The sequence below is a fragment of the Watersipora subatra genome, chromosome 1, assembly GCF_963576615.1.
Source record: "Watersipora subatra chromosome 1, tzWatSuba1.1, whole genome shotgun sequence".
In the NCBI taxonomy this organism is placed as follows: domain Eukaryota; kingdom Metazoa; phylum Bryozoa; class Gymnolaemata; order Cheilostomatida; family Watersiporidae; genus Watersipora; species Watersipora subatra.
Window position 1 is genome coordinate 31,582,502 of NC_088708.1, and position 27,600 is coordinate 31,610,101.

Sequence of the window (27,600 nt, forward strand, 5' to 3'; positions counted from 1 at the left end):
TAAAATAAGTTAGTATCATCGACAAACAAAATAGTTTTAAATTTGTCAGTACTCTTTACAAAATCATTTATATATAATTAAAATAATGTTGGTTCTAGGATGGGTCTTTGTGGTACTCCACATTTAATTCCTAAGGGTTGGGATATTTTTGGAGCTATTATAATACTTTGAAGGCGATTCGATTGATAATTTTAAATTAATTTGAATGAGAAATATTTATTTGCTTGAGCTTATTAATCAAGATACAGCAGTCTATTGTATCAAAAGCCTTTGAGCAGTCAATTAATGGTCCTAAAACAAATAGACTATTGTTTAAAGCTGCAAGTGTATTGTTTGCAAATTTTATCAATGCTTCACGAGTTCCTTTCCCTTTCTGATATCCAAATTGAGATTCTGCAATGTTTTCTTTAATAGTGTAATTATGGATTTGTTGGTTAATAAGAGGCTCAAAGTATTTTGAAAAAAGCTGCAGAATAGAAATAGGTGTATAGTTATAAGATAAAAGCTTATTGCCTTTGTTTTTAAATATGGGTAAAACTTTAGCACTTTTCATTTTTGTGTGAGAAAACACATGCTTTACGCTCATGTTGAATATGTAGGCCAAAGGTTTTGATAACTCAAGTGAACATGCTTTCACTAATTTCACGCGGATTCCATCTATGCCTTTGACTTTGTGTTCATTTAGTTTTGCAATAATTCTTTGAGCAGTACGCTCATGAACTTCTACAAAATTGAAATCTGGGAATGTATTTATATTTATACCTGAAGCTTTATGCTTTATATTTGTATTAGAAAAGCTTGCGCAAGCTTATACCCAATGTGCTGGCTAATCACTTATAAAACTGAATAAACAAAGAATTGCGAGAGCGCAACAGCAGTCATCACTGCTGAGTTGTCCTAAAACCGCTACTTTTACAAAATGTCATGGAGCGGACCCACACACAATTTCCACATTAATTCCCAGATATTCCCTTTATATCTAAGGTTGTGATGGTGCATTCAGCTTTGCGCATTTTGTTATCCGATGATGGGAAAAGTAGGCGTTTTTATGATACTTCTCCTATCTTGTGCCAACTCGTTCAATTCCTTTCAAGTAGCAACAGATAAGAGTACGGTACCATCCAACTACTAACTTCTCCGCCAGTTTTATACGCACTTGTTAGCATACAGCTACATATTCTCAAAATGGTGCACATCGGGTACGAAGAATTTATGAACAGCGAAAAAGGTGTGATTGTGCCTGTGTTAAAAAAGCATATCACTTTTAGGGAAATTACAGTCGTTACTCTAGCGATAGTGTTTAGCGTTTGCGCTGTTGGGTGTTGTGCAGGGCTTATAATTCATCATCATCTGGGAACAGATACTACAGTTGTTGTCAACGTCACTGTGCAGGATGTCTGTGTAACACAGCCATGTTTCCTCGCAGCTGCAGGGGCGGTTGGCATTCGAGACTCGGCGGTAGAACCTTGTGATGACTTCTTCAACTACGCATGCGGTGAGTCACTATCGTCTGCTAGTAGCACTACTACTAGGTTCTATTTTCAACAATAAAGCTGTTCTTAAGTTACACAAACTACAAACCTTTACAGTATTAATATTTCAAATGGAAAAATGGCATCAACCAATATGCTGCCGATGTTATCATTAATGTTTGTTGGCAAATGGGATTAGTACAGTTCTTAGCAATATCACTGCATCATTGTTATTATTTGTTATATACACAGAAAAGGTTTGAAGATAGTATAATTATCCTATAAGCAAATGAGGCTCCACTAATTGGTGTCATTTGTCTCATACAGGGAATTGGCTTAAGTATGAACCAAAGTCTTCAATACAGCCAGATGAGCAGGAGAAGTCAATCTACCAACTTGTGGCTGAGCGGTCGGAGGAGGATATTCTTAAGGTTTTGACGACTCCAAACAAAGGAAGTTCTGACGGCTATGAAGCTAAGATCAAGTATTTCTATACTGACTGCATTGATGATTATTGTGAGTACCGTGTATCAGGCTTGTGCAAAATCCAAAGCAGTTAGATTTTATTGCTAATATTATGCTATTTTTGCTTTCATCCCACTTGACCATAAATGTTTAAATAACACTAAGCCAACTACAAACGATATCTTGAAACAAAAAACTCTCAGGGCACGGAACTCTGTTCTTAGAATTCCAGATGACGCAGACCATTACTTGAAAGTTAGTGTTTATGATTTCTAGAGAGCAACTGTAGCCTAGTCTGAAACGCCTGACCCGCAAACAACGGCTGGGGTTCAATTCTCAACAATGGAAACTGATGGTGACTGGAATGACATTGCTCTTCGCCGCTGGGCATGTTTTCAGTCATTAAGGTTCCCTTGCCACTCGACTCACACAGGTCCAGCCAAAATGACAGAGTGATTGTTGGTGCAACAGTGCTCTTACAAACATTTGCAGTTTCCGCTACGCAGACATCACACTCGAACAGTGGCTGATTGCTCACACAGAATTAAGATTTAAAAATAAACTTGATTAGTTCTCGTATTAAAGCAAAAATAAATAACAGCCTGTAGAAACAGCACATGTTTTTTTTGTTGGTAAATGGATAAAGAATAACTTATATCCTTGAAACCTTACGTATAACGCAATTATTCATTGTAAATCATTTCTTTGTCATATCTTTGTTTTAGCCCATTCATTAGCTGGAGGAAAACCCTTTGTGGACAAGGTGCTAAAAGAAGCTGGAGGCTGGAATATTTTGCCTCAAGAAACAGGATACAAAAATACATTTCAAATCAAAGATATGTTGAAAAAAGTACATGTAGATTTCTGGACGGACGCTTTGTTTCGAGCTTTTGTTGGAACAGATTGGATTGACACCTCCAAGAACACCATTCAGGTAAAAAACTTACTGAACTATGTTTGCTCGATCGTTTGCGGAGTTGCAAACCTCTGAGTATTTATAAGCGCAAATGGATATATTCTTGTAGCACTTTATATAACTGTAATGAATGCTATTATTTATTGCTATTGACATTGACTAATAGTTTGTTAGTGTGAATTGAATTTTATTTTAACTCAGCATTAGAGTGCTATTTTGTAACAAATATTGTTAGCTTGTATTATTGTATCGATTATTATTGTAACAACTGTTTGTAACGGCTGGTGTTATTTTGTGTGGAATGAATGTGCATTATCAACGATAGATATTTGAAAATGTTTGCAAACGCTTATAATAGACTTTGAAAAGAGTACATTTTGATGGAGTACAGCATAATTTGTTTGATTAACTTCAATGTAATAAAGCACTTTCATAAATCAGAATTTATGATTGTATCATAATTCAGAAGGTATATATTATAATTTTATTTTTATAATTGTATACGAGGTTGCTAGATATCTTATCACATGTAAAGGTAGAACTTTTGTCTTTCTCTAGCATTGATTGATCTGTTCAGGGAAACACTTTCTCTGTTTGTGGACCACATCTTAGACATTGTATAACAGAAACCAGTTCTATAATTCTGTCTTATCGCTAGACATTTGATCATCAGCAATATTCGTAATAACCTTTGACTCATTTTTCCGATGTTACATATACTATGACAAATAAGTAACTGGGCTAGCTGCCAATAGATTATACATAATTCTCTTAGGCACTGTTTAAACGCTACTTTAAACAGTGTCCTTAGAACTCTGACATGTTGGACGCTTGGATCAGAGCCTCCCTTTAGTCTATGTTCTAAAGAACTGGCTTTTTGTCTCCGCCCATTTTTCAATGAAATCTATCTAATAAGGTATTTTGAGTGCCAACCGTGACCGATAGCATAATGCAACCGGACATGGCCATGTTGTGTTTGCTTCATGCACCGCTATCTTGATGGGCAGCGCATTTTGAAACTCAAGTAGCGTGGAGGGGCGGCGTGAGCTCACAACTGGTACGAGATTGTGGTATTTTATTGGTCTCTTGAGAGAGTTGTTGTCAGCTTTGCTTAAACACTTCGTTTATGGCTGCCGGTTAAACAAGTCTTGCTCAGCGACTGTCTCGTATCAGAGTAACATGGAAAACAAGTTTTCGCCAAACGCGTTTAGCAGTAATGAACGATCTACGGAACTATTCAAAGTCAAGTGGACAAAAAGGGAGCTTATATTTTGTGGAATTGGACTTGTAGCACTGATTCTATTTATTCTTTCTGTTACATTTTTGGCTCTCGGTGTAGGAAATCAACCTGACACCTTTAATAACCAGACAAACATCGTCAAACTTGCACCCAACAGTTGTTTGGATGCTGGGTGTTTAGAAGCAAGTGCTACATTGTCGTTATTGCGGAATACCACTATCGATGCTTGCGCCGACTTTTATTCTTACGCTTGCTCGAGTCGGATCTGGACACCTGATCGTCTCAAAGATGATGAATTAGAATTAAGTGTGTTTCACGAGTTGGTGGAACAAAATGACAAGCAGATAGAAAGTATTCTTCTGGGTGCGGCGAGCCGGAATGTAGATTGGGCTTCTGAAGTTAAAATCAAGAATTTCTACAAGTCATGCATAGACACTTACGGAAACTATTTGAATGGAACCAAGAGTTTTATCGCAAATGTGTTAGATAAAGCTGGTGGTTGGGTTCATATTGGAACTTGGGATAATGAAACATATAGTTTCACTGAGGCTTTAAAAAGCGTTCACGTTGACTTGTGGCAAGAGGCTTTGTTCAGCATTTCCGTTAGCCCTGACTGGAAGGATCCGACAAAAAATGTCATAGAGGTAAAGCGTGACACAAATTTACTGACTTAAATTGAACAGTTCTCTAGACATGTATAACTTATCGACCCTGTCGCTATGTTAACCATGCCAGCCATTATTGCAGATCGGATTGGGAGGAATGACCCTCTATTGGTGGGAGTATCTTGATACGACAGCTAAGCAGTTACCAGTGAGTCATTTTCACTTCTTTCCCATTTATGTATATAATTTTTTATACAGATTTAACTAGAATCACATAGCCGGCAATAAATAATAAAACATATTGTTTTGCGGATAACTTTTAAAGGATGTATTTATGCCATAAAACTGAAATCTGTCAGTTAGAAAAAACGCCAATTGTAATAGCACTACATTGTAATAGCACTACATTGTAATAGCACTACATTGTAATAGCACTACATTGTAATAGCACTACATTGTAATAGCACTACATTGTAATAGCACTACATTGTAATAGCACTACATTGTAATAGCACTACATAATTAAGCTCTGTTCAGTTGAACTTAAACTTTGCATCAAACATAAAGTTTTGATAAAACTCTAGTCTGTTTTCTAACTTCTGACATTTTAGGATATAGGGTATTAATCTCAAAGTATTACCTCAAGTGACATCCGCTGTAAATCTCAACATGTGTAGTTGAGACCTTTTTATGAAATGGTTTCCACAGCACATCCAACTCTGTTGCACACACCATGTCATGCATACCCAACTCTGTAGGACACACCATGTCTTGTATACCCAACTCTGTAGCACACACTATGTCATACATACCCAACTCTGTAGCACACACCATGTCATGCATACCCAACTCTGTAGGACACACCATGTCTTGTATACCCAACTCTGTAGCACACACAATGTCACACATACCCAACTCTGTAGCACACACCATGTCATACATACCCAACTCTGTAGCACACACCATATCATATATACCCAACTCTGTAGCGCACACTATGTCACACATACCCAACTCTGTAGCTCACACCATGTCATACATACCCAACTCTGTAGCACACACCGTGTCATACATACCCAACTCTGTAGTACACACCGTGTCATACATACCCAACTCTGTAGCACACACCGTTTCATACATACCCAACTTTGTAGCACACTCCATGTCATACATACCCAACTCTGTAGCACTTACCATGTCATACATACCCAACTCTGTAGCACACACTATGTCATACATACCCAACTCTGTAGCACACACCATGTCATATATACCCAACTCTGTAGCACATACCATGTCATACATACTCAACTCTGTAGCACACACCGTATCATACATACCCAACTCTGTAGCACACACCATGTCATACATACCCAACTCTGTAGCACATACCATGTCATACATACCCAACTCTGTAGCACACACCATGTCATACATACCCAACTCTGTAGCACACACCATGTCATACATACCCAACTCTGTAGCACCTACCATGTCATACATACCCAACTCTGTAGCACACACTATGTCATACATACCCAACTGTAGCACATACCATGTCATACATACCCAACTCTGTAGCACACACTATGTCATACATACCCAACTCTGTAGCACACACCATGTCATACATACCCAACTCTGTAGCACACACCGTGTCATACATACCCAACTCTGTAGCACACACCATGTCATACATACCCAACTCTGTAGCACACACCATGTCATACATACCCAACTCTGTAGCACACACCATGTCATACATACCCAACTCTGTAGCACATACCATGTCATACATACCAAACTCTGTAGCACACACCATGTCATACATACTCAACTCTGTAGCACACATCATGTCATGTACTTGTATCGAGTACAGCAAAACTTTGTAAAGTTGCTATTATTATCGCTCAAAAGTCAAAATTGTTGATCTTGAATATGGTTAACAGACGTCTGCATTTGCAGATCATCAATGCTACCAAGAACTTTATGAGGACAGTAAGCAAGCTTGTGATGAAGGACTCTGGTAGCTCTATGACAGACGCAGAGATGAACAAAAAGGCTGAGGACTTTGCTGAAGACGTCTATCAGTTTGAATTTCATATGGCTAATGTAGGTTGTTAAAGATGTCTATGGGTTTGAACTTCATATGACTAATGTAAGTTGTTAAAGATGTCTATGGGTTTGAACTTCATATGGCTAATGTAGGTTGTTAAAGATGTCTATGGGCTTGAACTTCATATGGCTAATGTAGGTTGTTAAAGATGTCTATGGGTTTGAATTTCATATGGCTAATGTAGGTTGTTAAAGATGTCTATGGGTTTGAATTTCATATGGCTAATGTAAGTTGTTAAAGATGTCTATGGGTTTGAACTTCATATGGCTATTGTAAGTTGTTAAAGATGTCTATGGGTTTGAACTTCATATGGCTAATGTAGGTTGTTAAAGATGTCTATGGGTTTGAATTTCATATGGCTAATGTAAGTTGTTAAAGATGTCTATGGGTTTGAATTTCATATGGCTAATGTAGGTTGTTAAAGATGTCTATGGGTTTGAATTTCATATGGCTAATGTAAGTTGTTAAAGATGTCTATGAGTTTGAACTTCATATGGCTAATGTAGGTTGTTAAAGATGTCTATGAGTTTGAATTTCATATGGCTAATGTAGGTTGTTAAAGATGTCTATGGGTTTGAACTTCATATGGCTAATGTAGGTTGTTAAAGATGTCTATGGGTTTGAACTTCATATGGCTAATGTAGGTTGTTAAAGATGTCTATGAGTTTGAATTTCATATGGCTAATGTAGGTTGTTAAAGATGTCTATGAGTTTGAACTTCATATGGCTAATGTAGGTTGTTAAAGATGTCTATGAGTTTGAATTTCATATGGCTAATGTAGGTTGTTAAAGATGTCTATGGGTTTGAATTTCATATGGCTAATGTAGGTTGTTAAAGATGTCTATGGGTTTGAATTTCATATGGCTAATGTAAGTTGTTAAAGATGTCTATGGGTTTGAACTTCATATGGCTAATGTAGGTTGTTAAAGATGTCTATGAGTTTGAACTTCATATGGCTAATGTAGGTTGTTAAAGATGTCTATGAGTTTGAACTTCATATGACTAATGTAAGTTGTTAAAGATGTCTATGGGTTTGAACTTCATATGGCTAATGTAAGTTGTTAAAGATGTCTATGAGTTTGAACTTCATATGGCTAATGTAGGTTGTTAAAGATGTCTATGGGTTTGAACTTCATATGGCTAATGTAAGTTGTTAAAGATGTCTATGAGTTTGAACTTCATATGGCTAATGTAGGTTGTTAAAGATGTCTATGGGTTTGAACTTCATATGGCTAATGTAGGTTGTTAAAGATGTCTATGAGTTTGAATTTCATATGGCTAATGTAGGTTGTTAAAGATGTCTATGGGTTTGAACTTCATATGGCTAATGTAGGTTGTTAAAGATGTCTATGAGTTTGAACTTCATATGACTAATGTAAGTTGTTAAAGATGTCTATGAGTTTGAATTTCATATGGCTAATGTAAGTTGTTAAAGATGTCTATGAGTTTGAACTTCATATGGCTAATGTAGGTTGTTAAAGATGTCTATGAGTTTGAATTTCATATGGCTAATGTAAGTTGTTAAAGATGTCTATGGGTTTGAATTTCATATGGCTAATGTAGGTTGTTAAAGATGTCTATGAGTTTGAATTTCATATGGCTAATGTAAGTTGTTAAAGATGTCTATGAGTTTGAACTTCATATGGCTAATGTAGGTTGTTAAAGATGTCTATGAGTTTGAATTTCATATGGCTAATGTAAGTTGTTAAAGATGTCTATGGGTTTGAATTTCATATGGCTAATGTAGGTTGTTAAAGATGTCTATGGGTTTGAATTTCATATGGCTAATGTAAGTTGTTAAAGATGTCTATGGGTTGAATTTCATATGGCTAATGTAGGTTGTTAAAGATGTCTATGAGTTTGAATTTCATATGGCTAATGTAAGTTGTTAAAGATGTCTATGGGTTTGAATTTCATATGGCTAATGTAGGTTGTTAAAGATGTCTATGAGTTTGAATTTCATATGGCTAATGTAAGTTGTTAAAGATGTCTATGAGTTTGAATTTCATATGGCTAATGTAAGTTGTTAAAGATGTCTATGGGTTTGAATTTCATATGGCTAATGTAGGTTGTTAAAGATGTCTATGAGTTTGAATTTCATATGGCTAATGTAGGTTGTTAAAGATGTCTATGAGTTTGAACTTCATATGGCTAATGTAGGTTGTTAAAGATGTCTATGAGTTTGAATTTCATATGGCTAATGTAGGTTGTTAAAGATGTCTATGAGTTTGAACTTCATATGGCTAATGTAGGTTGTTAAAGATGTCTATGGGTTTGAATTTCATATGGCTAATGTAGGTTGTTAAAGATGTCTATGAGTTTGAACTTCATATGGCTAATGTAGGTTGTTAAAGATGTCTATGGGTTTGAATTTCATATGGCTAATGTAGGTTGTTAAAGATGTCTATGGGTTTGAATTTCATATGGCTAATGTAAGTTGTTAAAGATGTCTATGGGTTTGAATTTCATATGGCTAATGTAGGTTGTTAAAGATGTCTATGAGTTTGAATTTCATATGGCTAATGTAAGTTGTTAAAGATGTCTATGGGTTTGAACTTCATATGGCTAATGTAGGTTGTTAAAGATGTCTATGGGCTTGAATTTCATATGGCTAATGTAGGTTGTTAAAGATGTCTATGAGTTTGAATTTCATATGGCTAATGTAAGTTGTTAAAGATGTCTATGAGTTTGAATTTCATATGGCTAATGTAGGTTGTTAAAGATGTCTATGGGTTTGAACTTCATATGGCTAATGTAGGTTGTTAAAGATGTCTATGAGTTTGAATTTCATATGGCTAATGTAGGTTGTTAAAGATGTCTATGAGTTTGAACTTCATATGGCTAATGTAGGTTGTTAAAGATGTCTATGAGTTTGAATTTCATATGGCTAATGTAGGTTGTTAAAGATGTCTATGAGTTTGAATTTCATATGGCTAATGTAGGTTGTTAAAGATGTCTATGAGTTTGAACTTCATATGGCTAATGTAGGTTGTTAAAGATGTCTATGGGTTTGAATTTCATATGGTTAATGTAGGTTGTTAAAGATGTCTATGGGTTTGAATTTCATATGGCTAATGTAAGTTGTTAAAGATGTCTATGAGTTTGAACTTCATATGGCTAATGTAGGTTGTTAAAGATGTCTATGAGTTTGAATTTCATATGGCTAATGTAAGTTGTTAAAGATGTCTTTGGGTTTGAATTTCATATGGCTAATGTAGGTTGTTAAAGATGTCTATGAGTTTGAATTTCATATGACTAATGTAAGTTGTTAAAGATGTCTATGGGTTTGAATTTCATATGGCTAATGTAGGTTGTTAAAGATGTCTATGAGTTTGAATTTCATATGGCTAATGTAGGTTGTTAAAGATGTCTATGAGTTTGAACTTCATATGGCTAATGTAAGTTGTTAAAGATGTCTATGGGTTTGAACTTCATATGGCTAATGTAGGTTGTTAAAGATGTCTATGAGTTTGAATTTCATATGGCTAATGTAAGTTGTTAAAGATGTCTATGGGTTTGAATTTCATATGGCTAATGTAGGTTGTTAAAGATGTCTATGAGTTTGAATTTCATATGGCTAATGTAGGTTGTTAAAGATGTCTATGAGTTTGAACTTCATATGGCTAATGTAAGTTGTTAAAGATGTCTATGGGTTTGAACTTCATATGGCTAATGTAAGTTGTTAAAGATGTCTATGAGTTTGAATTTCATATGGCTAATGTAGGTTGTTAAAGATGTCTATGAGTTTGAACTTCATATGGCTAATGTAGGTTGTTAAAGATGTCTATGAGTTTGAACTTCATATGGCTAATGTAGGTTGTTAAAGATGTCTATGGGTTTGAACTTCATATGGCTAATGTAGGTTGTTAAAGATGTCTATGAGTTTGAACTTCATATGGCTAATGTAAGTTGTTAAAGATGTCTATGAGTTTGAACTTCATATGGCTAATGTAAGTTGTTAAAGATGTCTATGGGTTTGAACTTCATATGGCTAATGTAAGTTGTTAAAGATGTCTATGAGTTTGAACTTCATATGGCTAATGTAAGTTGTTAAAGATGTCTATGGGTTTGAACTTCATATGGCTAATGTAGGTTGTTAAAGATGTCTATGAGTTTGAATTTCATATGGCTAATGTAAGTTGTTAAAGATGTCTATGGGTTTGAATTTCATATGGCTAATGTAAGTTGTTAAAGATGTCTATGAGTTTGAACTTCATATGGCTAATGTAGGTTGTTAAAGATGTCTATGAGTTTGAATTTCATATGGCTAATGTAAGTTGTTAAAGATGTCTATGGGTTTGAATTTCATATGGCTAATGTAGGTTGTTAAAGATGTCTATGGGTTTGAACTTCATATGGCTAATGTAGGTTGTTAAAGATGTCTATGGGTTTGAACTTCATATGGCTAATGTAGGTTGTTAAAGATGTCTATGAGTTTGAACTTCATATGGCTAATGTAGGTTGTTAAAGATGTCTATGGGTTTGAACTTCATATGGCTAATGTAGGTTGTTAAAGATGTCTATGAGTTTGAACTTCATATGGCTAATGTAGGTTGTTAAAGATGTCTATGGGTTTGAACTTCATATGGCTAATGTAAGTTGTTAAAGATGTCTATGGGCTTGAACTTCATATTGCTAATGTAAGTTGTTAAAGATGTCTATGGGCTTGAACTTCATATGGCTAATGTAAGTTGTTAAAGATGTCTATGGGCTTGAACTTCATATGGCTAATGTAAGTTGTTAAAGATGTCTATGGGTTTGAACTTCATATGGCTAATGTAAGTTGTTAAAGATGTCTATGGGTTTGAACTTCATATGGCTAATGTAAGTTGTTAAAGATGTCTATGGGCTTGAATTTCATATGGCTAATGTAAGTTGTTAAAGATGTCTATGGGTTTGAATTTCATATGGCTAATGTAGGTTGTTAAAGATGTCTATGGGTTTGAACTTCATATGGCTAATGTAGGTTGTTAAAGATGTCTATGAGTTTGAACTTCATATGGCTAATGTAGGTTGTTAAAGATGTCTATGGGTTTGAACTTCATATGGCTAATGTAGGTTGTTAAAGATGTCTAAGGGTTTGAATTTCATATGGCTAATGTAGGTTGTTAAAGATGTCTATGGGTTTGAACTTCATATGGCTAATGTAGGTTGTTAAAGATGTCTATGGGTTTGAATTTCATATGGCTAATGTAGGTTGTTAAAGATGTCTATGGGTTTGAACTTCATATGGCTAATGTAGGTTGTTAAAGATGTCTATGAGTTTGAACTTCATATGGCTAATGTAGGTTGTTAAAGATGTCTATGGGTTTGAACTTCATATGGCTAATGTAGGTTGTTAAAGATGTCTAAGGGTTTGAATTTCATATGGCTAATGTAGGTTGTTAAAGATGTCTATGGGTTTGAACTTCATATGGCTAATGTAAGTTGTTAAAGATGAACTTACACAAAATCTTTCTAGAATTTTATCAAAAAGTATCAATATTTTTCTATCTTTTGCAAGTGTTTTTGATTTTTCAATGTGGATGTTTCAAGATTAAAATAAATAAAACTTGATGGCGATTAAAATGCTCAGACGAATAAAAGTGCGATTATGGCGTTTATAGTAGTAAAGAGACCGACGGAATGGAGACGCATAATGCTACAACTTGAACGCGATAATCGATATCAACTATACTAACAATAATAAGTAGTGACGTCGTTTTGTACAAATTTTTTATTTAGCATTCTAATTGCAATCAAGTTTTACCAATTTTATTCTAGAACCATTCTGACAATCTGATCCCCTCAAACATCAAACATCAAATAATAGAAAGATATCAATACTTTTTGACAAAATCTACAAAAAGTTTGTTCAAGTTTATTTTAAGTGAAGTGATTTCTTTCTGTATTGCACTTATTATAGTAAGGAGCTACACACCTCTATTGTCGCAAGATGTTTGAGCCTTTTGAGTTTTGCATATTACTAGGAAACTGGTCGTAAATATCCAACCTTTTATATATATATATTGAGTGTTACAGGCATTATACTCGAGTTATGTGTATGTAGCGCAAAACTTCCAGACATATAACTTTTGAAAATGTGGTGCATGCAGCATTTCACTTTCACACACATTACTTTTAAACCTTAATTAAACCCTGCATGTCACTTGAGTGTTACACACGTAATACTTGGAATTCTTAGATACGTAAAACTTGGGTCTTTGATGTTTGTCATATCTTTTACACATAGCTTTACTAAACTGTGTTTTCTAGCCTTTGTTAATCTTACATCTTGCGATTTATAAAGGTTGTTGCATGGTTTGAGTTTTTAACTCAATGTGAACTTTTTCCCTTTGAAGCTGACACTGCACACACTGCCTTCTGACAAACCACATGAACACGAAAACAGAATGGCTATTAAAGACTTGAACGCCAAGTCAGATCAGGTGAATAAATTTCAAGTACAGCATATGGGTTGACTTAATTAAATGATTGTTAGGTTGAATTTAAATAGTTGAGATTTGGGTCAAGGATAAGGTTATATAATCATAATTGCTCCTGTATTCTTTCAAAAGACTTTAATTACAACGGAACTCTAAAACAGAATATAAAATAAGTCAGTTACTACTCATACCACTGCAGCAGCAGTTTGAGTGCAGGGTATTGATTAAAATAATATAACTGAGGTCCTAGTCAGCTTCACTTTCAAATTCCGTGGAAGTTTGAAACAGTTTATAACTGTTAACTGTTAATAATAACTGCTCTATCGCTATTTCATAATGATAGAGCAACAAGCCTATTGCAGTCCCAAGTATGACAGCAATGACAATATTTTATAGGCTTGTTATGGATGCCGATAACCTTTGTTAGGGGTCTATAATATTTTGTCGATTAATAAAATTCCTTTACCTTTTTTCATTGATGAAGTTTGAAGGTTAATAAAAAGAATTTTAGATATTTGGAAAATAACATTGTTTGGAAACAGGTCTTTACCCACTGGAGATGGAGGCCTTCTGATCGCAGATAGAGACAGCTTTTCATGTGGAAAGTAGTCCAACATTTTAATACTGAAAATGTAGCTAGAGAAGTCGTAGTGAAAAATCATGAAAAGACTTTTTTAAGCAACCTTATAACTTATTACAAAATCTCTGTCAGAAGTTGTTTACAGACCAACTGATTTTCTTTGTAGTTTAATTTGGGAGATATTCTGAGAAGCATGTTTCAGCAAGCAGGGGTGACCGGAGACACAACGGTTGTTCTTCTTGAGGCAGACTTGTTGACAAAACTAAACGATCTTGTTAAGAATTACACAGACAATGTTAGGTGAGATCAGAAACGGCGTCAGCATGCGCCTAGTTGCGTTGAGAGAGCAAGAGAATAGAGTGGTGTAACAGCATAAACTACTGTGAGAATAAAATTATTTGTAACTATTATCTACAAGACTTTCAAATACTTGCTTTTCCATCAATAACACTAAGTTGATTTGTATTAGACAATTATTAATCAATGATAAAAATTAAAATATTATTGGTAAACATAATTGATGCTAACAATGTTAAGAACTTGAAAACTTATGTGTTATTCAAGCACTAATGTATTGTGAGTTGATGCACTAATGTATTGTGAGTTGATGCACTAATGTATTGTGAGTTGATGCACTAATGTATTGTGAGTTGATGCACTAGTGTATTGTGAGTTGATGCACTAATGTATTGTGAGTTGATGCACTAATGTATTGTGAGTTGATGCACTAATGTATTGTGAGTTGATGCACTAATGTATTGTGAGTTGATGCACTAATGTGTTGTGAGTTGATGCACTAATGTATTGTGAGTTGGTGCACTAATGTATTGTGAGTTGAAGTATTAATGTATCATGAGTTGGTGCACTAATGTATTGTGAGTTGATGCACTAATGTATCGTGCGTTGGTGCACTAATGTATTGTGAGTTGAAGTATTAATGTATCATGAGTTGGTGCACTAATGTATTGTCAGTTGATGCACTAATGTATTGTGAGTTGATGCACTAATGTATTGTGAGTTGGTGCCCTAATGTACTGTGAGTTGATGCACTAATGTATTGTGAATTGACCTAACATATGTATGTGTGTCTGGTAAAAAGCTATTGCATACTCTTTAGAGTGCTAAACAACTACTTGACGTGGCGACTGATGCTTGGATATGTGACAGACCTCGGATGGCAGTATGTTCATGCTAACAGAGAGTTCTATGTCGCGCGTACTGGCAACCCAACCTTTTTAGGAATACCTAAGTATTGCTTCAACAAGATACAGTCCCATTTTGGTGATGCCCTTGGAGCAATCTACATTGAACAACACCTGCATACTAACGACAAGGCTACGGTTAGTGCGGTATCACCCTTCAGGAGTAACTGTTTAGGATCCCTAATTTATTTAGGAGACATCTTTTCTTTACCCTAATTATGAGATCTTGTTCATCACAACTGATTCTTTACCCGTCTAAATTTTGATACGGTTTCGTTTTTTATTTGGTCTGCTTCTGCCATAATTATTACACCAGAATAAATCAGCCACAGACCTTGAGTTTACCTTAACTTTGTCTACTATTAATTGAAGTGTGACAGCAGCTAAGACTAAGCGATGAAATAAGCAATATTATTTTAAGTAGGAGTAATTTTCTTGTGAAATAAATTAATCATTCAGCATCCTTCTATTTCTTGAGTTGCACATTCGATATTAGCCAAGGAAATAATCTCACTACTGAAATAATTTAGCTTATTTTATTAGCGAATCTAATTTATTCATTATAATTAATATAATTTATTCATTATAATTAATATAATTTATTCAAATATAATTAATATAGTTGCTAAAGGACGAAAGTCTATTACGCATCACTTTTAATCCTTACGAACTATATTTTGTCATTCCCTGTCATGTTTTGAACAGTATCAAAGTTAATGAGTACTACTCCATTTTCAATATTATTTTTATTGAATTCATCCGAATGTTAGAAAAATGGTAAACTACACAATTTGTGCTGCATTAAAAGGAAGAAAACAATCTAAATTTTTAATTCCACCCTTATATACACAATTTCTTGGTTAGAAGTAAAATCCCTTGCAGCGAATAAACGTATAGTCCAAGAGGAAGCAAATCTAAGTTTATTTTAGGTATAATATTAAGTAGAATAAGTTATCTCTTACAGAATTTTTTAACATTTTGAGACAAGTATTGTTCACAACAGAATCAGAAAATTTGCGAGAAAACAACAGCTAAAATATCTCACCAGCATCAGACCTTACCCTGTGAAAAAATTCATTATAACTATTGCAATTAGTCGAAGCTAAAGTTGGTCAAATTATACCAATATACTTGCTTAGTTATAATTTTATTGTGCATTAGTTTTATTAAAACTGATGAATTCAAGCATACTCTATACTTCAGGTTGACAATGTAGTCAAATACCTAAAGCAAGGCCTGCAAGATAGGCTAAGTGCCATAAATTGGATGGAAGAGCCATCCAAGAAGGTAGCGGCAGAGAAACTACGGCTGGTTGTGGACAAGGTGGGCTATCCTGATTGGATGACCGATAACGATGTTTTGGATGAGAAATATAAATCGGTGAGTACGGCAAGCTTTAGTTGGAAGCTTTCTTTCTGGCAGATGAGTGTTAAAACATTCTGATATGTTGTGGACTATTCTAACATCCAAAACAGCTGCAACAAAAAATGTATTAAAATTACGACCTTCATATATCATCATCTCGTTTTAATCTATATTTTGTTTCCTATCATTTGAGTAACCCTTATGTGTAAGACAGAAAACAAAAGACTATATGATTGCACCTTTAATTAAAAGTTATACAACAATATTGATGGCAGCTGTGTTTAAACAAAAAAGAAAAGTAATGCTAAGGCATTACGAGACCGTGAGGAAAAGATCCATGAGATCACTAAACATTAGCTATTTGTATCAATGCATGTCAAGTCACTAAGTCCTCTGTTAAGTCACTAAGTCCTCTGTTAAATCAGTAAGTCCTCTGTTAAGTTACCAAGTGCTCTGTTAAGTCACTAAATGCTATGTTAAGTCACCAAGTGCTTGTTATGTTTCTCTTCAGCTAACCATCCAGAAGGGTAACTACTTGACTAACCTTATAGAGATTGGAAAATTTGAAATGAAAAAAGCAAATGATAAATTTGTGAAAGGGCTAGACAAGACTGCCTGGAGAGTCAATGTAAGTTAAATTATGTAAATACATCAAGTCAGTGTAGACACATGAAGCAAGGGTAAGTACTTAAAATTCATAGATGTTGATATTATTGAGATAGGCTCATAGAATCGATGTGAGCACGTATTCAGTGTCTGTATTTACATATAATCATAAGTCAAAAGCATAACGAGAGAAGTTATGTAAAAATTCCAGAAAATTGTGTCAAGGACAATGCGAGTTTGCTGAAAAGCTTTATTTTGTACATACAATCACTGATCATGAGAACATGCTGAGAGACTAAATATAATATCTCTAAGAGGCCGATGCCTGCAAAAATATGGTATTTTTACATCCACTTGTAGGTTAATGGATAATTACCAAAAAAAAACTTATAGGTTGAGATAATTAAGTTGTTGATGCTAGTTGTTGATGCTTGATGCTTTGACCACCTTCAAATCATACCTGACCGTTGTTAAAACGGGTTAATATAAATATTAGCTAGGGAGTTTAGTATAAATACTAGCTAGAGAGTTTAGTATAAACGCTAGCTAGAGTTTAGTATAAATACTAGCTAGAGAGTTTAGTATAAATACTAGCTAGAGAGTTTAGTGTAAATACTAGCTAGAGTTTAGTATAAATACTAGCTAGAAAGTTTAGTATAAATACTAGCTAGAGTTTAGTATAAATACTAGCTAGAAAGTTTAGTATAAATACTAGCTAGAGAGTTTAGTATAAATACTAGCTAGAGAGTTTAGTATAAATACTAGCTGGGGAGTTTAGTATAAGTACTAGCTAGAGAGTTTAGTATAAGTACTAGCTAGAGAGTTTAGTGTAAATACTAGCTAGGGAGTTTAGTATAAATACTAGCTAGAGAGTTTAGTATAAATACTAGCTAGAGAGTTTAGTGTAAATACTAGCTAGAGTTTAGTATAAATACTAGCTAGAAAGTTTAGTATAAATACTAGCTAGGGAGTTTAGTATAAATACTAGCTAGAAAGTTTAGTATAAATACTAGCTAGAGAGTTTAGTATAAATACTAGCTAGAGAGTTTAGTGTAAATACTAGCTAGAGTTTAGTATAAATACTAGCTAGAAAGTTTAGTATAAATACTAGCTAGGGAGTTTAGTATAAATACTAGCTAGAAAGTTTAGTATAAATACTAGCTAGAGAGTTTAGTATAAATACTAGCTAGAGAGTTTAGTATAAATACTAGCTGGGGAGTTTAGTGTAAATACTAGCTAGAGAGTTTAGTGTAAATACTAGCTAGAGAGTTTAGTATAAATACTAGCTAGAGAGTTTAGTATAAATACTAGCTAGAGAGTTTAGTGTAAATACTAGCTAGGGAGTTTAGTATAAATACTAGCTAGAGAGTTTAGTATAAATACTAGCTAAAGAGTTTAGTATAAATACTAGCTAGAGAGTTTAGTGTAAATACTAGCTAGAGAGTTTAGTGTAAATACTAGCTAGAGAGTTTAGTATAAATACTAGCTAGAGAGTTTAGTATAAATACTAGCTAAAGAGTTTAGTATAAATACTAGCTAGAGAGTTTAGTGTAAATACTAGCTAGAGAGTTTAGTGTAAATACTAGCTAGAGAGTTTAGTATAAATACTAGCTAGAGAGTTTAGTATAAATACTAGCTGGAGAGTTTAGTGTAAATACTAGCTAGAGAGTTTAGTGTAAATACTAGCTAGAGAGTTTAGTGTAAATACTAGCTAAAGAGTTTAGTATAAATACTATCTAGAGAGTTTAGTGTAAATACTAGCTAGAGAGTTTAGTGTAAATACTAGCTAAAGAGTTTAGTATAAATAAAAGATAGAGAGTTTAGTATAAATACTAGCTGGAGAGTTTAGTGTAAATACTAGCTAGAGAGTTTAGTGTAAATACTAGCTAGAGAGTTTAGTATAAATACTAGCTAAAGAGTTTAGTGTAAATACTAGCTAAAGAGTTTAGTATAAATACTAGCTAGAGAGTTTAGTGTAAATACTAGCTAGAGAGTTTAGTGTAAATACTAGCTAGAGAGTTTAGTACAAATACTAGCTAGAGTTTAGTATAAACACTAGCTAGGGAGTTTAGTGTAAATACTAGCTAGAGTTTAGTATAAATACTAGCTAAAGAGTTTAGTATAAATACTAGCTAGAGTTTAGTATAAATACTAGCTAGAGAGTTTAGTATAAATACTAGCTAGAGAGTTTAGTATAAGTACTAGCTAGAGAGTTTAGTATAAATACTAGCTAGAGAGTTTAGTGTAAATACTAGCTCGAGAGTTTAGTGTAAATACTAGCTCGAGAGTTTAGTATAAAGACTAGCTGGAGAGTTTAGTGTAAATACTAGCTAGAGAGTTTAGTGTAAATACTAGCTAAAGAGTTTAGTATAAATACTAGCTAGAGAGTTTAGTATAAATACTAGCTAGAGTTTAGTATAAATACTAGCTAGAGAGTTTAGTGTAAATACTAGCTAGAGAGTTTAGTATAAATACTAGCTAGAGAGTTTAGTGTAAATACTAGCTAGAGAGTTTAGTATAAATACTAGCTAGAGAGTTTAGTGTAAATACTAGCTAGAGAGTTTAGTATAAATACTAGCTAGGGAGTTTAGTATAAATACTAGCTAGAGAGTTTAGTATAAATACTAGCTAGAGAGTTTAGTATAAATACTAGCTAGAGAGTTTAGTGTAAATACTAGCTCGAGAGTTTAGTATAAAGACTAGCCAAGAAGATTAGAACATAACCCCTTATTTGGAAAACTAAGTACATGCTGTAGCTGACGAGCTTGACACAAATGTGTTTAAGTTGCCTATGAGGAACAAAGAAATCAACTAATACATTGTCTTGTAAAATGGCTAATGGAGATTAAATTCAAGTGAAAAACAAACATCCTTATTTTTTCTTGGCAGATTGTGTGTAGTTATTATCAGCAAAGAGTTGTCAAGTTGATTTAAACAAAACACTAGCAACACATAGTAGAGGGAGAGATATGCTGACAAGCACTGACAGCTAGTATATGCGGTTGTCACAGGGAGCTCTTGCGGGTCATGCCAACTAGGACATCGTGTTTAAGTATCAGGGAAACTTTACACTGCACAGACATGTCTTAGGTTTCAAGTAAACTGGCAGAATTACATAGTTATTCTCATTATAAATGTTAGGAGCCTCATGCTAAGGCATTTTTGCTGTTTTCCTTTTGCAATAAGATTGCGTTACCATCTTTTCTCTTTCGATTGTGCAACAGAAGTTTGGTCGACATTTTTTGCTGACAAAATTAGTCATGAGGTCATTTAAACAAACTGCCTTACACACTAAAGATTGGCTACATGCACAATTTTTCTTTTCCTCTTATGGAGCAGCCTGCTAATATTTGCCTATAAAAGTGAATGCTAGATAGTCAGTGTGCTCAGGGAACATTCCAGAATAAAATCATTATTCTTCTCACATGACCATTTTAGGGGTGTGCGCCAATCTGACTTGACCGCTATCAGGCAATGTAACATAAGTAATGCAGAAGTAGCTGATATCTCAGCGCTATACTCTCTAGCCAGCTTTTGAATTACAGGTTTGGGATGTGCATGCCGAATATGAAATGTTTTGGAATGAACTGCTAGTATCTGCCGGCATGCTTCAATGGCCCATCTATGCAAAAAACTTTCCCAAGTACTACAACTTTGGTAGCATTGGTGTTCCACTCGCCCATGAACTTGTACACGCTGTCGACGAAATAGGTAAGGAATTGATTGCTTAACAATCGGTGAGTGAGCCCATTTTATCTAGTTTTAACATTACACTCTCTGGTCATCTCTGAATGCTAAAACATATTATATCATACAACTGTTTTAATCTCTGAACAGGCATGGCAGCAAGTATGCTTCCAGCTCCACCAATTCACGTAACGTGTGTTCAGTCAACAATATGGAGCTTTTATTGCATTTGCCTTACTTTCCAAATATGACTATTTTGTTCATGAATACAGACCATAAAATTATTGAATTACGTGTACATGTATATCTGAATGAAAGCAATACAGAAACAATGTTTTATCTAATCATTTTCAGCCATGCACTGATTCATCCATGTTATACTCTACTCAATATATATATATATATATAAAAATATATAAATATATATAAATATATAAAAATATATAAAAATATATAAAAATATATAAATATATATATATTTATATATATATATATTTATATATATATTTATATGTATATATTGAAATGTATCATACTTAGAACTAAAATCAGAGTGCTCAACATAGGATGGAGCAGTATAAATTAGAAAATTAAATAGTTCACTGATCTTTTTTTCAGCTACTGTCAGTTTCCTGCTAGTGCATTCCTCAGACTGTAGACTTGATATACAAAAAAAGTATATATATATATATATATATATATATATATATAAACATTTATTTATGTGAGTATACAAATGTATATGTATACTGTATGTATGCATGTAAATGTTTATCTATGCAAGTATATACTGCATACATGTATATGTATATATACATATCTATGTATGTGTACATATATGTATAAACTTTATGTATGCATAGTGCATATACACATGTATATAAGTACATATAGACACATTTATGTAATTATATATACACATATAAATATATGTATATATGTACTTGTATTTATATAGGCATATACACCGATATGTATACATTTATATATATGTATATATATATTTTGCAAAGTTTGTGTCTGTGTTTATCCAGCTATAGCTATTCAAATCTTGAGATAAAGAATATGTATCGCAGTGGATTTAATCGCAAACCTTCCCGTTCATCAGTACGATCCCTTGCCAATTAAGCCAAACGAGCCCGATGGATTCATTAGCCGATATATGTCGGTATATGAATGCAAATTCGCTACCGCTCTTCTGAACGTTGCGCCATAACGCCATGAAAAGCGGTTATTTAAGTGGTTAGCTTTTATTAGTATGCTTACTCAAATTATCCATTAGCAGTGTGCCAGGCTAATAGCAAGTAGCAAGCAACTCTCATTACCTCTCATTGTTTATAAGCATAATATTTTTCCATTTTTAACACCCGTGCAACTCTGGACATTCCGCTAGTGTGTATATTTACATACACTTGTATACATACACATGCGTATACATATACATTCATATATACATGTATGTACTCATATGCATGTATACACACAAATATATACACATGTATGTATATATACAAGCGTATACATATATATATATATATATAAAAAATTTATTCATGTAAAACCTTAGATAAAAAACAACTTCATTACTATTAGTTTCATGTCTGTTACGCAGACAATCATCAGATAAAATTGTTTTGGTCCAACTGAGTTATATATGTAAGAGAGGTGTAATTACTATAACGACTGATAGCTATGTAATTGCATTTCGTAGTGTGTATTTAGCAGAATGTCGGCATGTGGAAGCTAGCTCGTTACACTTGTTGAGTGAGCTCATTTTTGGTTTTGTGAGGATGATGTACTTTTCTGATATGCACAGGTTACAACGCTTGGTGGCTGGGTCGTATGGCCTTGCGTGTTGAACGATTTTCCATTTAATTGTATACGGTGTGTTCAGGCCTTTTAGCTGCCAGATGTAGTTACTAAGCTCTGTGGCAGATCGCTTGTGCTGGTGCCCGAAAGATGATATGTGGCCGCTGAATCGTGTCTTAAAGGTATTTTCCGTGAGGCCAATATAACTTTCTGTAGGTTTGCTGCCGTCGTCTGCGGTGACTATAGCTTGGTAAATGAGCGACTTGCTAAGACAGTTTCCTTCGAGAGGGCATTCATTTGGTGCGCGACAGTTGCATGTTTTGTTGTTTGCTGGGTGCGTCGAGGCGTTGTTCAAAAGCTTCTTATTGTGATTGTTGATGGTTTGTTTGATGTTAGGCATGCAGCTGTAGCCAATCTTTGTGTTGTTTCTATTAAATAGCTTTCTTAGAGGGTGATTACTCGGAAAAGATTTATTTAATATTTTGATGAATGTCTGACCGATGTTATTTGCCACGTTTCTGCTATATGGTGGGTTGAACCATGTGATTTTTCTTCGTCGCCTGTGTTGTTTAGTTGGTGTAGTGGTCTCGTGGGGTGTGAATTTCAGCTGGTGTGTATATCCGCTTGTTGTCAATGCCTGCTGGTACGGTGGTGCTGCTCGGTTGAACTCATTAGCATCGGATGAGATTGCACTACGGAATGCAATTACATAGCTATCAGTCGTTATAGTAATTACACCTCTCTTACATATATAACTCAGTTGGACCAAAACAATTTTATCTGATGATTGTCTGCGTAACAGACATGAAACTAATAGTAATGAAGTTGTTTTTTATCTAAGGTTTTACATGAATAAATTTTATATTTAAGCTCTGATCACTCATTGAGCACTATTTGGCAGCTTTAACACACTACTTTGGAGTATATACATGTATATATATATACATATATATATATACATATATATATATATATATATACATATATATATATATATATATATATATATATATATATATATATATATATATACCTTATATACAAGTATATATATACACATGTTTATATATGTATACATATGTACTCACAACCTTTTGCTCCTATTCATAATTCTTATGGAGAGATCAGAGCAGGATAAACCGGGACAGCATGGTGCCAGTTATATTGTATTAATACATTTAAAGCAATATTTGTGTATTTGCAGGCGGATACTACTTCCCCAATGGGTCGTATCATGATTGGTGGACAAAGAACACAACAACTATGTATAATAAACGACGAGCTTGCTTCGAGAGTCTCACCATCCAAGCTGGTCCATACAAAGTTGACCCTGACTCTCCTCTTATATACGTATGTAATAAATATTTCTCACTCAACTGCCAACATTTACTGAATTTTATAAGCCTATGAAACATCAAAAGTATGTGAAACCATGATTGACTAACAAAAGGTAAGTGTTCTTTAAAACTACTGTACATTCTGTTTCTGACATAGCAGGTTGTTATCATACAGTGTTGCTCTACTTTAGGTGCCAATAGAGGGTACATATGTTGCCAGAGAGCTGACAGCTGAGATTGCTGCTTTAAGAATGGCTCTCTATGTGAGTAGTAATTCTAGTTGTCACACAATGTTTCCTGTGTAGATTTTTGACTAGAACAGTTTAACTAACGTGGATAGATTTAGTGTGCTTGTTCATTGATGTGTATGTCTGTATGTTAGTGTGTAATCTCGTGTGTTGATGTGCAAGCCAGTGTGACGGTGTGCATGGCTGTGTGTGGATGTACATGTTTGTATGTGGATGTACATGTCTGTATGTAGATGTACATGTCTGTATGTAGATGTACATGTCATTATATAGATGTAAATGTCTGTATGTAAATGTACATGTATGTATGTGGATGTACATGTCATTATGTAGATGGACATGTCTGTATGTAGATGTACACATCTGTATGTGGATATACATGTTTGTATGTGGATATACATGTTTGTATGTGGATGTAAATGTCTGTATGTGGATGGGCAGGGTTACATGTATATTCTGCATGGTTCATTTTTGACTTTCATTCAGTGCGACCAATGACTTCACATTGAGAGTTGGTCAGCTTCATAGATCTGAGCTAAGAAAGCGTCATGGTGTCACCGCAGACACTATGGCTGAATTTTGCCTTTACCACTAGGACAGTTGCAACGATGCATCCCCACAGATGTCTGACTTGTCACATAATAAAACTATACACCAAGCTTCTAATCAAGATTATTTTGCCTTTACAAATTTTGCAGCAATCACAAACTTTCTACACTAAATGAGCTTTCTAACAAATGAAATACATGTATGTCTTTTGTGGTGGACGGGCACGAAGCAAAAAAGTTGGCCTCAATAGACTCAAAAGCATCTCAACTATAAAATATGTTTTTGCTGTGAAGACTGGTTTACACAGAACACCATTCAAATGCAGTAGTGGTACAAAATGTTTTTGAACAAAGCCTACCTTTTGTATGATACAAGCTTAAATTAATTGCTTGGTCAAACATTTTTATTTGTTAACCAATGTGAAGATAGACGCTATAGATTGCCCTTAAAACATGGATGGGGTTCAAACAATATCACCTGTGTGTCAAGCGGATATGATTTGACAGTGGAATATGATACAAATATGATTCGAAAGTAGATTTGACCAATCAAAGGATATATTACGTAGGGTCTGCATTCTGATTGGTCAGGTTGCAGACCTCTTCATTGTAATACTTCCGTAAAAAAAGTCACTTAGTTGCAGATTACTCTCGTTATTAATATTGTTATTATTACCACTGTTATTATTATTGACTTGAGAAATGATATCATAGCATGAGGCTGCACAAAGCTCGTTGTGTCTAAAAACAGGCTTTAATTTGGCATGTCTGCCAGAGTAGATTATTATAAAAGGGTTTGAATGACTTATATGTACTGTGAACATTTTAACAGAGAATTCAATTCTCGTTTGTTATATACCAATACAACTCCTCTGCATGGCAGGCATACAAAGATTGGGTGGCGGATAACTCGGCAGAGAAATTGGCTCCCGGATTAGGATTGACCAATGAGCAATTGTTGTTCCTCTCGTACGCACAAACACAGTGTTATGTGCGGCGCGATGAGTTCGCTATTTCAAAAGCCGAGAGAAAGATTTTACCCGAAGATCAGAGGTAAGATTCATCACATTTGTGATATTTTGTAAATAACATGTTTGTGCACTTACACCTGCTTACTTGAGCTACTGGCACTTACACCTGCTTACTTGAGCTACTGGCACTTACACCTGCTTACTTGAACTACTGGTTTCCACTCAACACTCCATTCCTAGCATAGTCAAGGAGGAAGTCAAGGAGGAAGTTGTTTTAAGAGTCCTTAGCAATAAGCACGTAAAAGACAAAAACATTGTCTTGAAATAAGTTTATGGCTGTAAACAAGCTTCATTACTTCCTTGTGTACAAACCCAGCCTACCGCAGGTAATGCTTTCGTTTCGAAAATCAACACTTTTGGTCTAGATATTTCTTTCTGTTCTTTCTGTTCATAGTTTAACACTATTTCTACCAATTATATGAAGTTATTGCTTAGTTTACTAGCTTTGACAATTTATGGATTATAGCTTCAGCGATTAGAGGTTTGTTAGCTGGGTAGAAATATCAGTGCTGCCATGTAACAATATAATATGTATGAAGATTGTTCTACGCTGCACCAGGCCTTGCTGGCAGCTTGCTTTAACAAGAAATATTATCTACATCGTATATTATATGTTCTTATTATTAGGCAACCTTGTGCCATGATCAGACAACTCTAATATATTATGAGTTTTTGAGATGAGATAACAAAGCATTTCAAGTTGAAATTCACAGTGGGAATGATCCATTAACTTATGCTAATCTCTTAAACTTTTAGTGAATGTTTCTGCACGCTTTCGTTATTTATCTCCTCTGAACTCGCTGTCTTTGGATGCTATATCTATGTTTATGTACAATATATGTGGATGCGATGCTTTATCTATGTATATGTGGATGCGATGCTATATCTATGTATATGTGGATGCGATGCTATATCTATGTATATGTGGATGCGATGCTATATCTATGTCTATGTGGATGCGATGCTATATCTATGTCTATGTGGATACGATGCTATATCTATGTGTATGTGGATACGATGCTATATCTATGTGTATGTGGATACGATGCTATATCTATGTGTATGTGAATACGATGCTATATCTATGTGTATGTGGATACGATGCTATATCTGGTTTTATAGTAGTGCTTGAAGTCAATTGGAGCTGCTGCTATAAGAACATGTGTGACATGAAACACTCAATAAGCTGTTTTAGTTTAGCATTTTATTGTGTCAATAAAGTTACAATGTGTTTGCAGGCTAAACCAGGCACTGGCACACACACCAGAGTTTGCAGCTGCATTTCAATGCAAACCTGGCTCCAAAATGGTCGCTGAAAAGCCATGCGAGGTATTTTAGATGAAAGTAACCGCTAGATCCCAGTTACAGTATTCCCCAGCTTTTAACAGCCTTGAAAACATATTATTCATCATATTTGTGACTGAGTTGATTAGTATAGGGCATAATTGATCAAATTATTTTATTAGTATTCGAGAGAATATATTTTTGCTATTGTTCATTGAATAGAAGTCTTTAATAAAATACAGAGCATAATTGTTACTCCCGTATCTTTTCCCAGTTGGTTTTATCAACGGAATTATTTTATTATTTCTATGTGTATTTTGCAAATCAACCAATAAAATGGAGTGTAATGATACGGTAAAAATGCTTTAGTTGGTACCACATGACATTGGCAATATACCAGTTGACCTTGGCAATATACCAATTGACCTTGGCAATATACCAGTTAACCTTGGCAATATACCACTTGACCTTGGCAATATACCACTTGACCTTGGCAATATACCACTTGACATTGGCAATATATCACTTCACCTTGGCAATATACCACTTGACCTTGGTAATATACTACTTGACCTTGGCAACATACCACTTGACTTTGGCAATATACCACTTGACCTTGGAAATATACCACTTGACCTTGGCAATATACCACTTGACCTTGGC

The 27,600-nt window shown here is 34.5% G+C and overlaps 1 protein-coding gene across 1 annotated transcript; it reads left to right on the forward strand.

Moving 5' to 3' along the window:
* Nucleotides 1–1,212: 1,212 nt before the first annotated feature.
* LOC137401623 (endothelin-converting enzyme homolog) lies at nt 1,213–27,283 on the forward strand. The gene is made up of 15 exons (XM_068088064.1): nt 1,213–1,495; nt 1,800–1,988; nt 2,663–2,871; nt 4,841–4,906; nt 6,664–6,810; nt 13,157–13,243; nt 13,987–14,120; nt 14,938–15,160; nt 16,226–16,402; nt 16,899–17,015; nt 20,539–20,704; nt 23,694–23,839; nt 24,018–24,089; nt 25,506–25,675; nt 26,892–27,283. Exons 1-15 carry the CDS (start codon nt 1,213–1,215, stop codon nt 26,989–26,991), a joined length of 2,286 nt encoding a protein of 761 aa, XP_067944165.1. The 3' UTR covers nt 26,992–27,283.
* The last annotated feature ends 317 nt before the right edge of the window (nt 27,284–27,600 follow it).

Coding starts and splice junctions, on each gene's coding strand:
- LOC137401623 (XM_068088064.1), top strand. CDS start 1,213: ATGAACAGCGAAAAAGGTGTGATTGTGCCTGTGTTAAAAAAGCATATC. Junction 16,403..16,898: donor TGGATGAGAAATATAAATCG/GTGAGTACGGCA, acceptor GTTTCTCTTCAG/CTAACCATCCAGAAGGGTAA. Junction 17,016..20,538: donor AGACTGCCTGGAGAGTCAAT/GTAAGTTAAATT, acceptor TTTGAATTACAG/GTTTGGGATGTGCATGCCGA.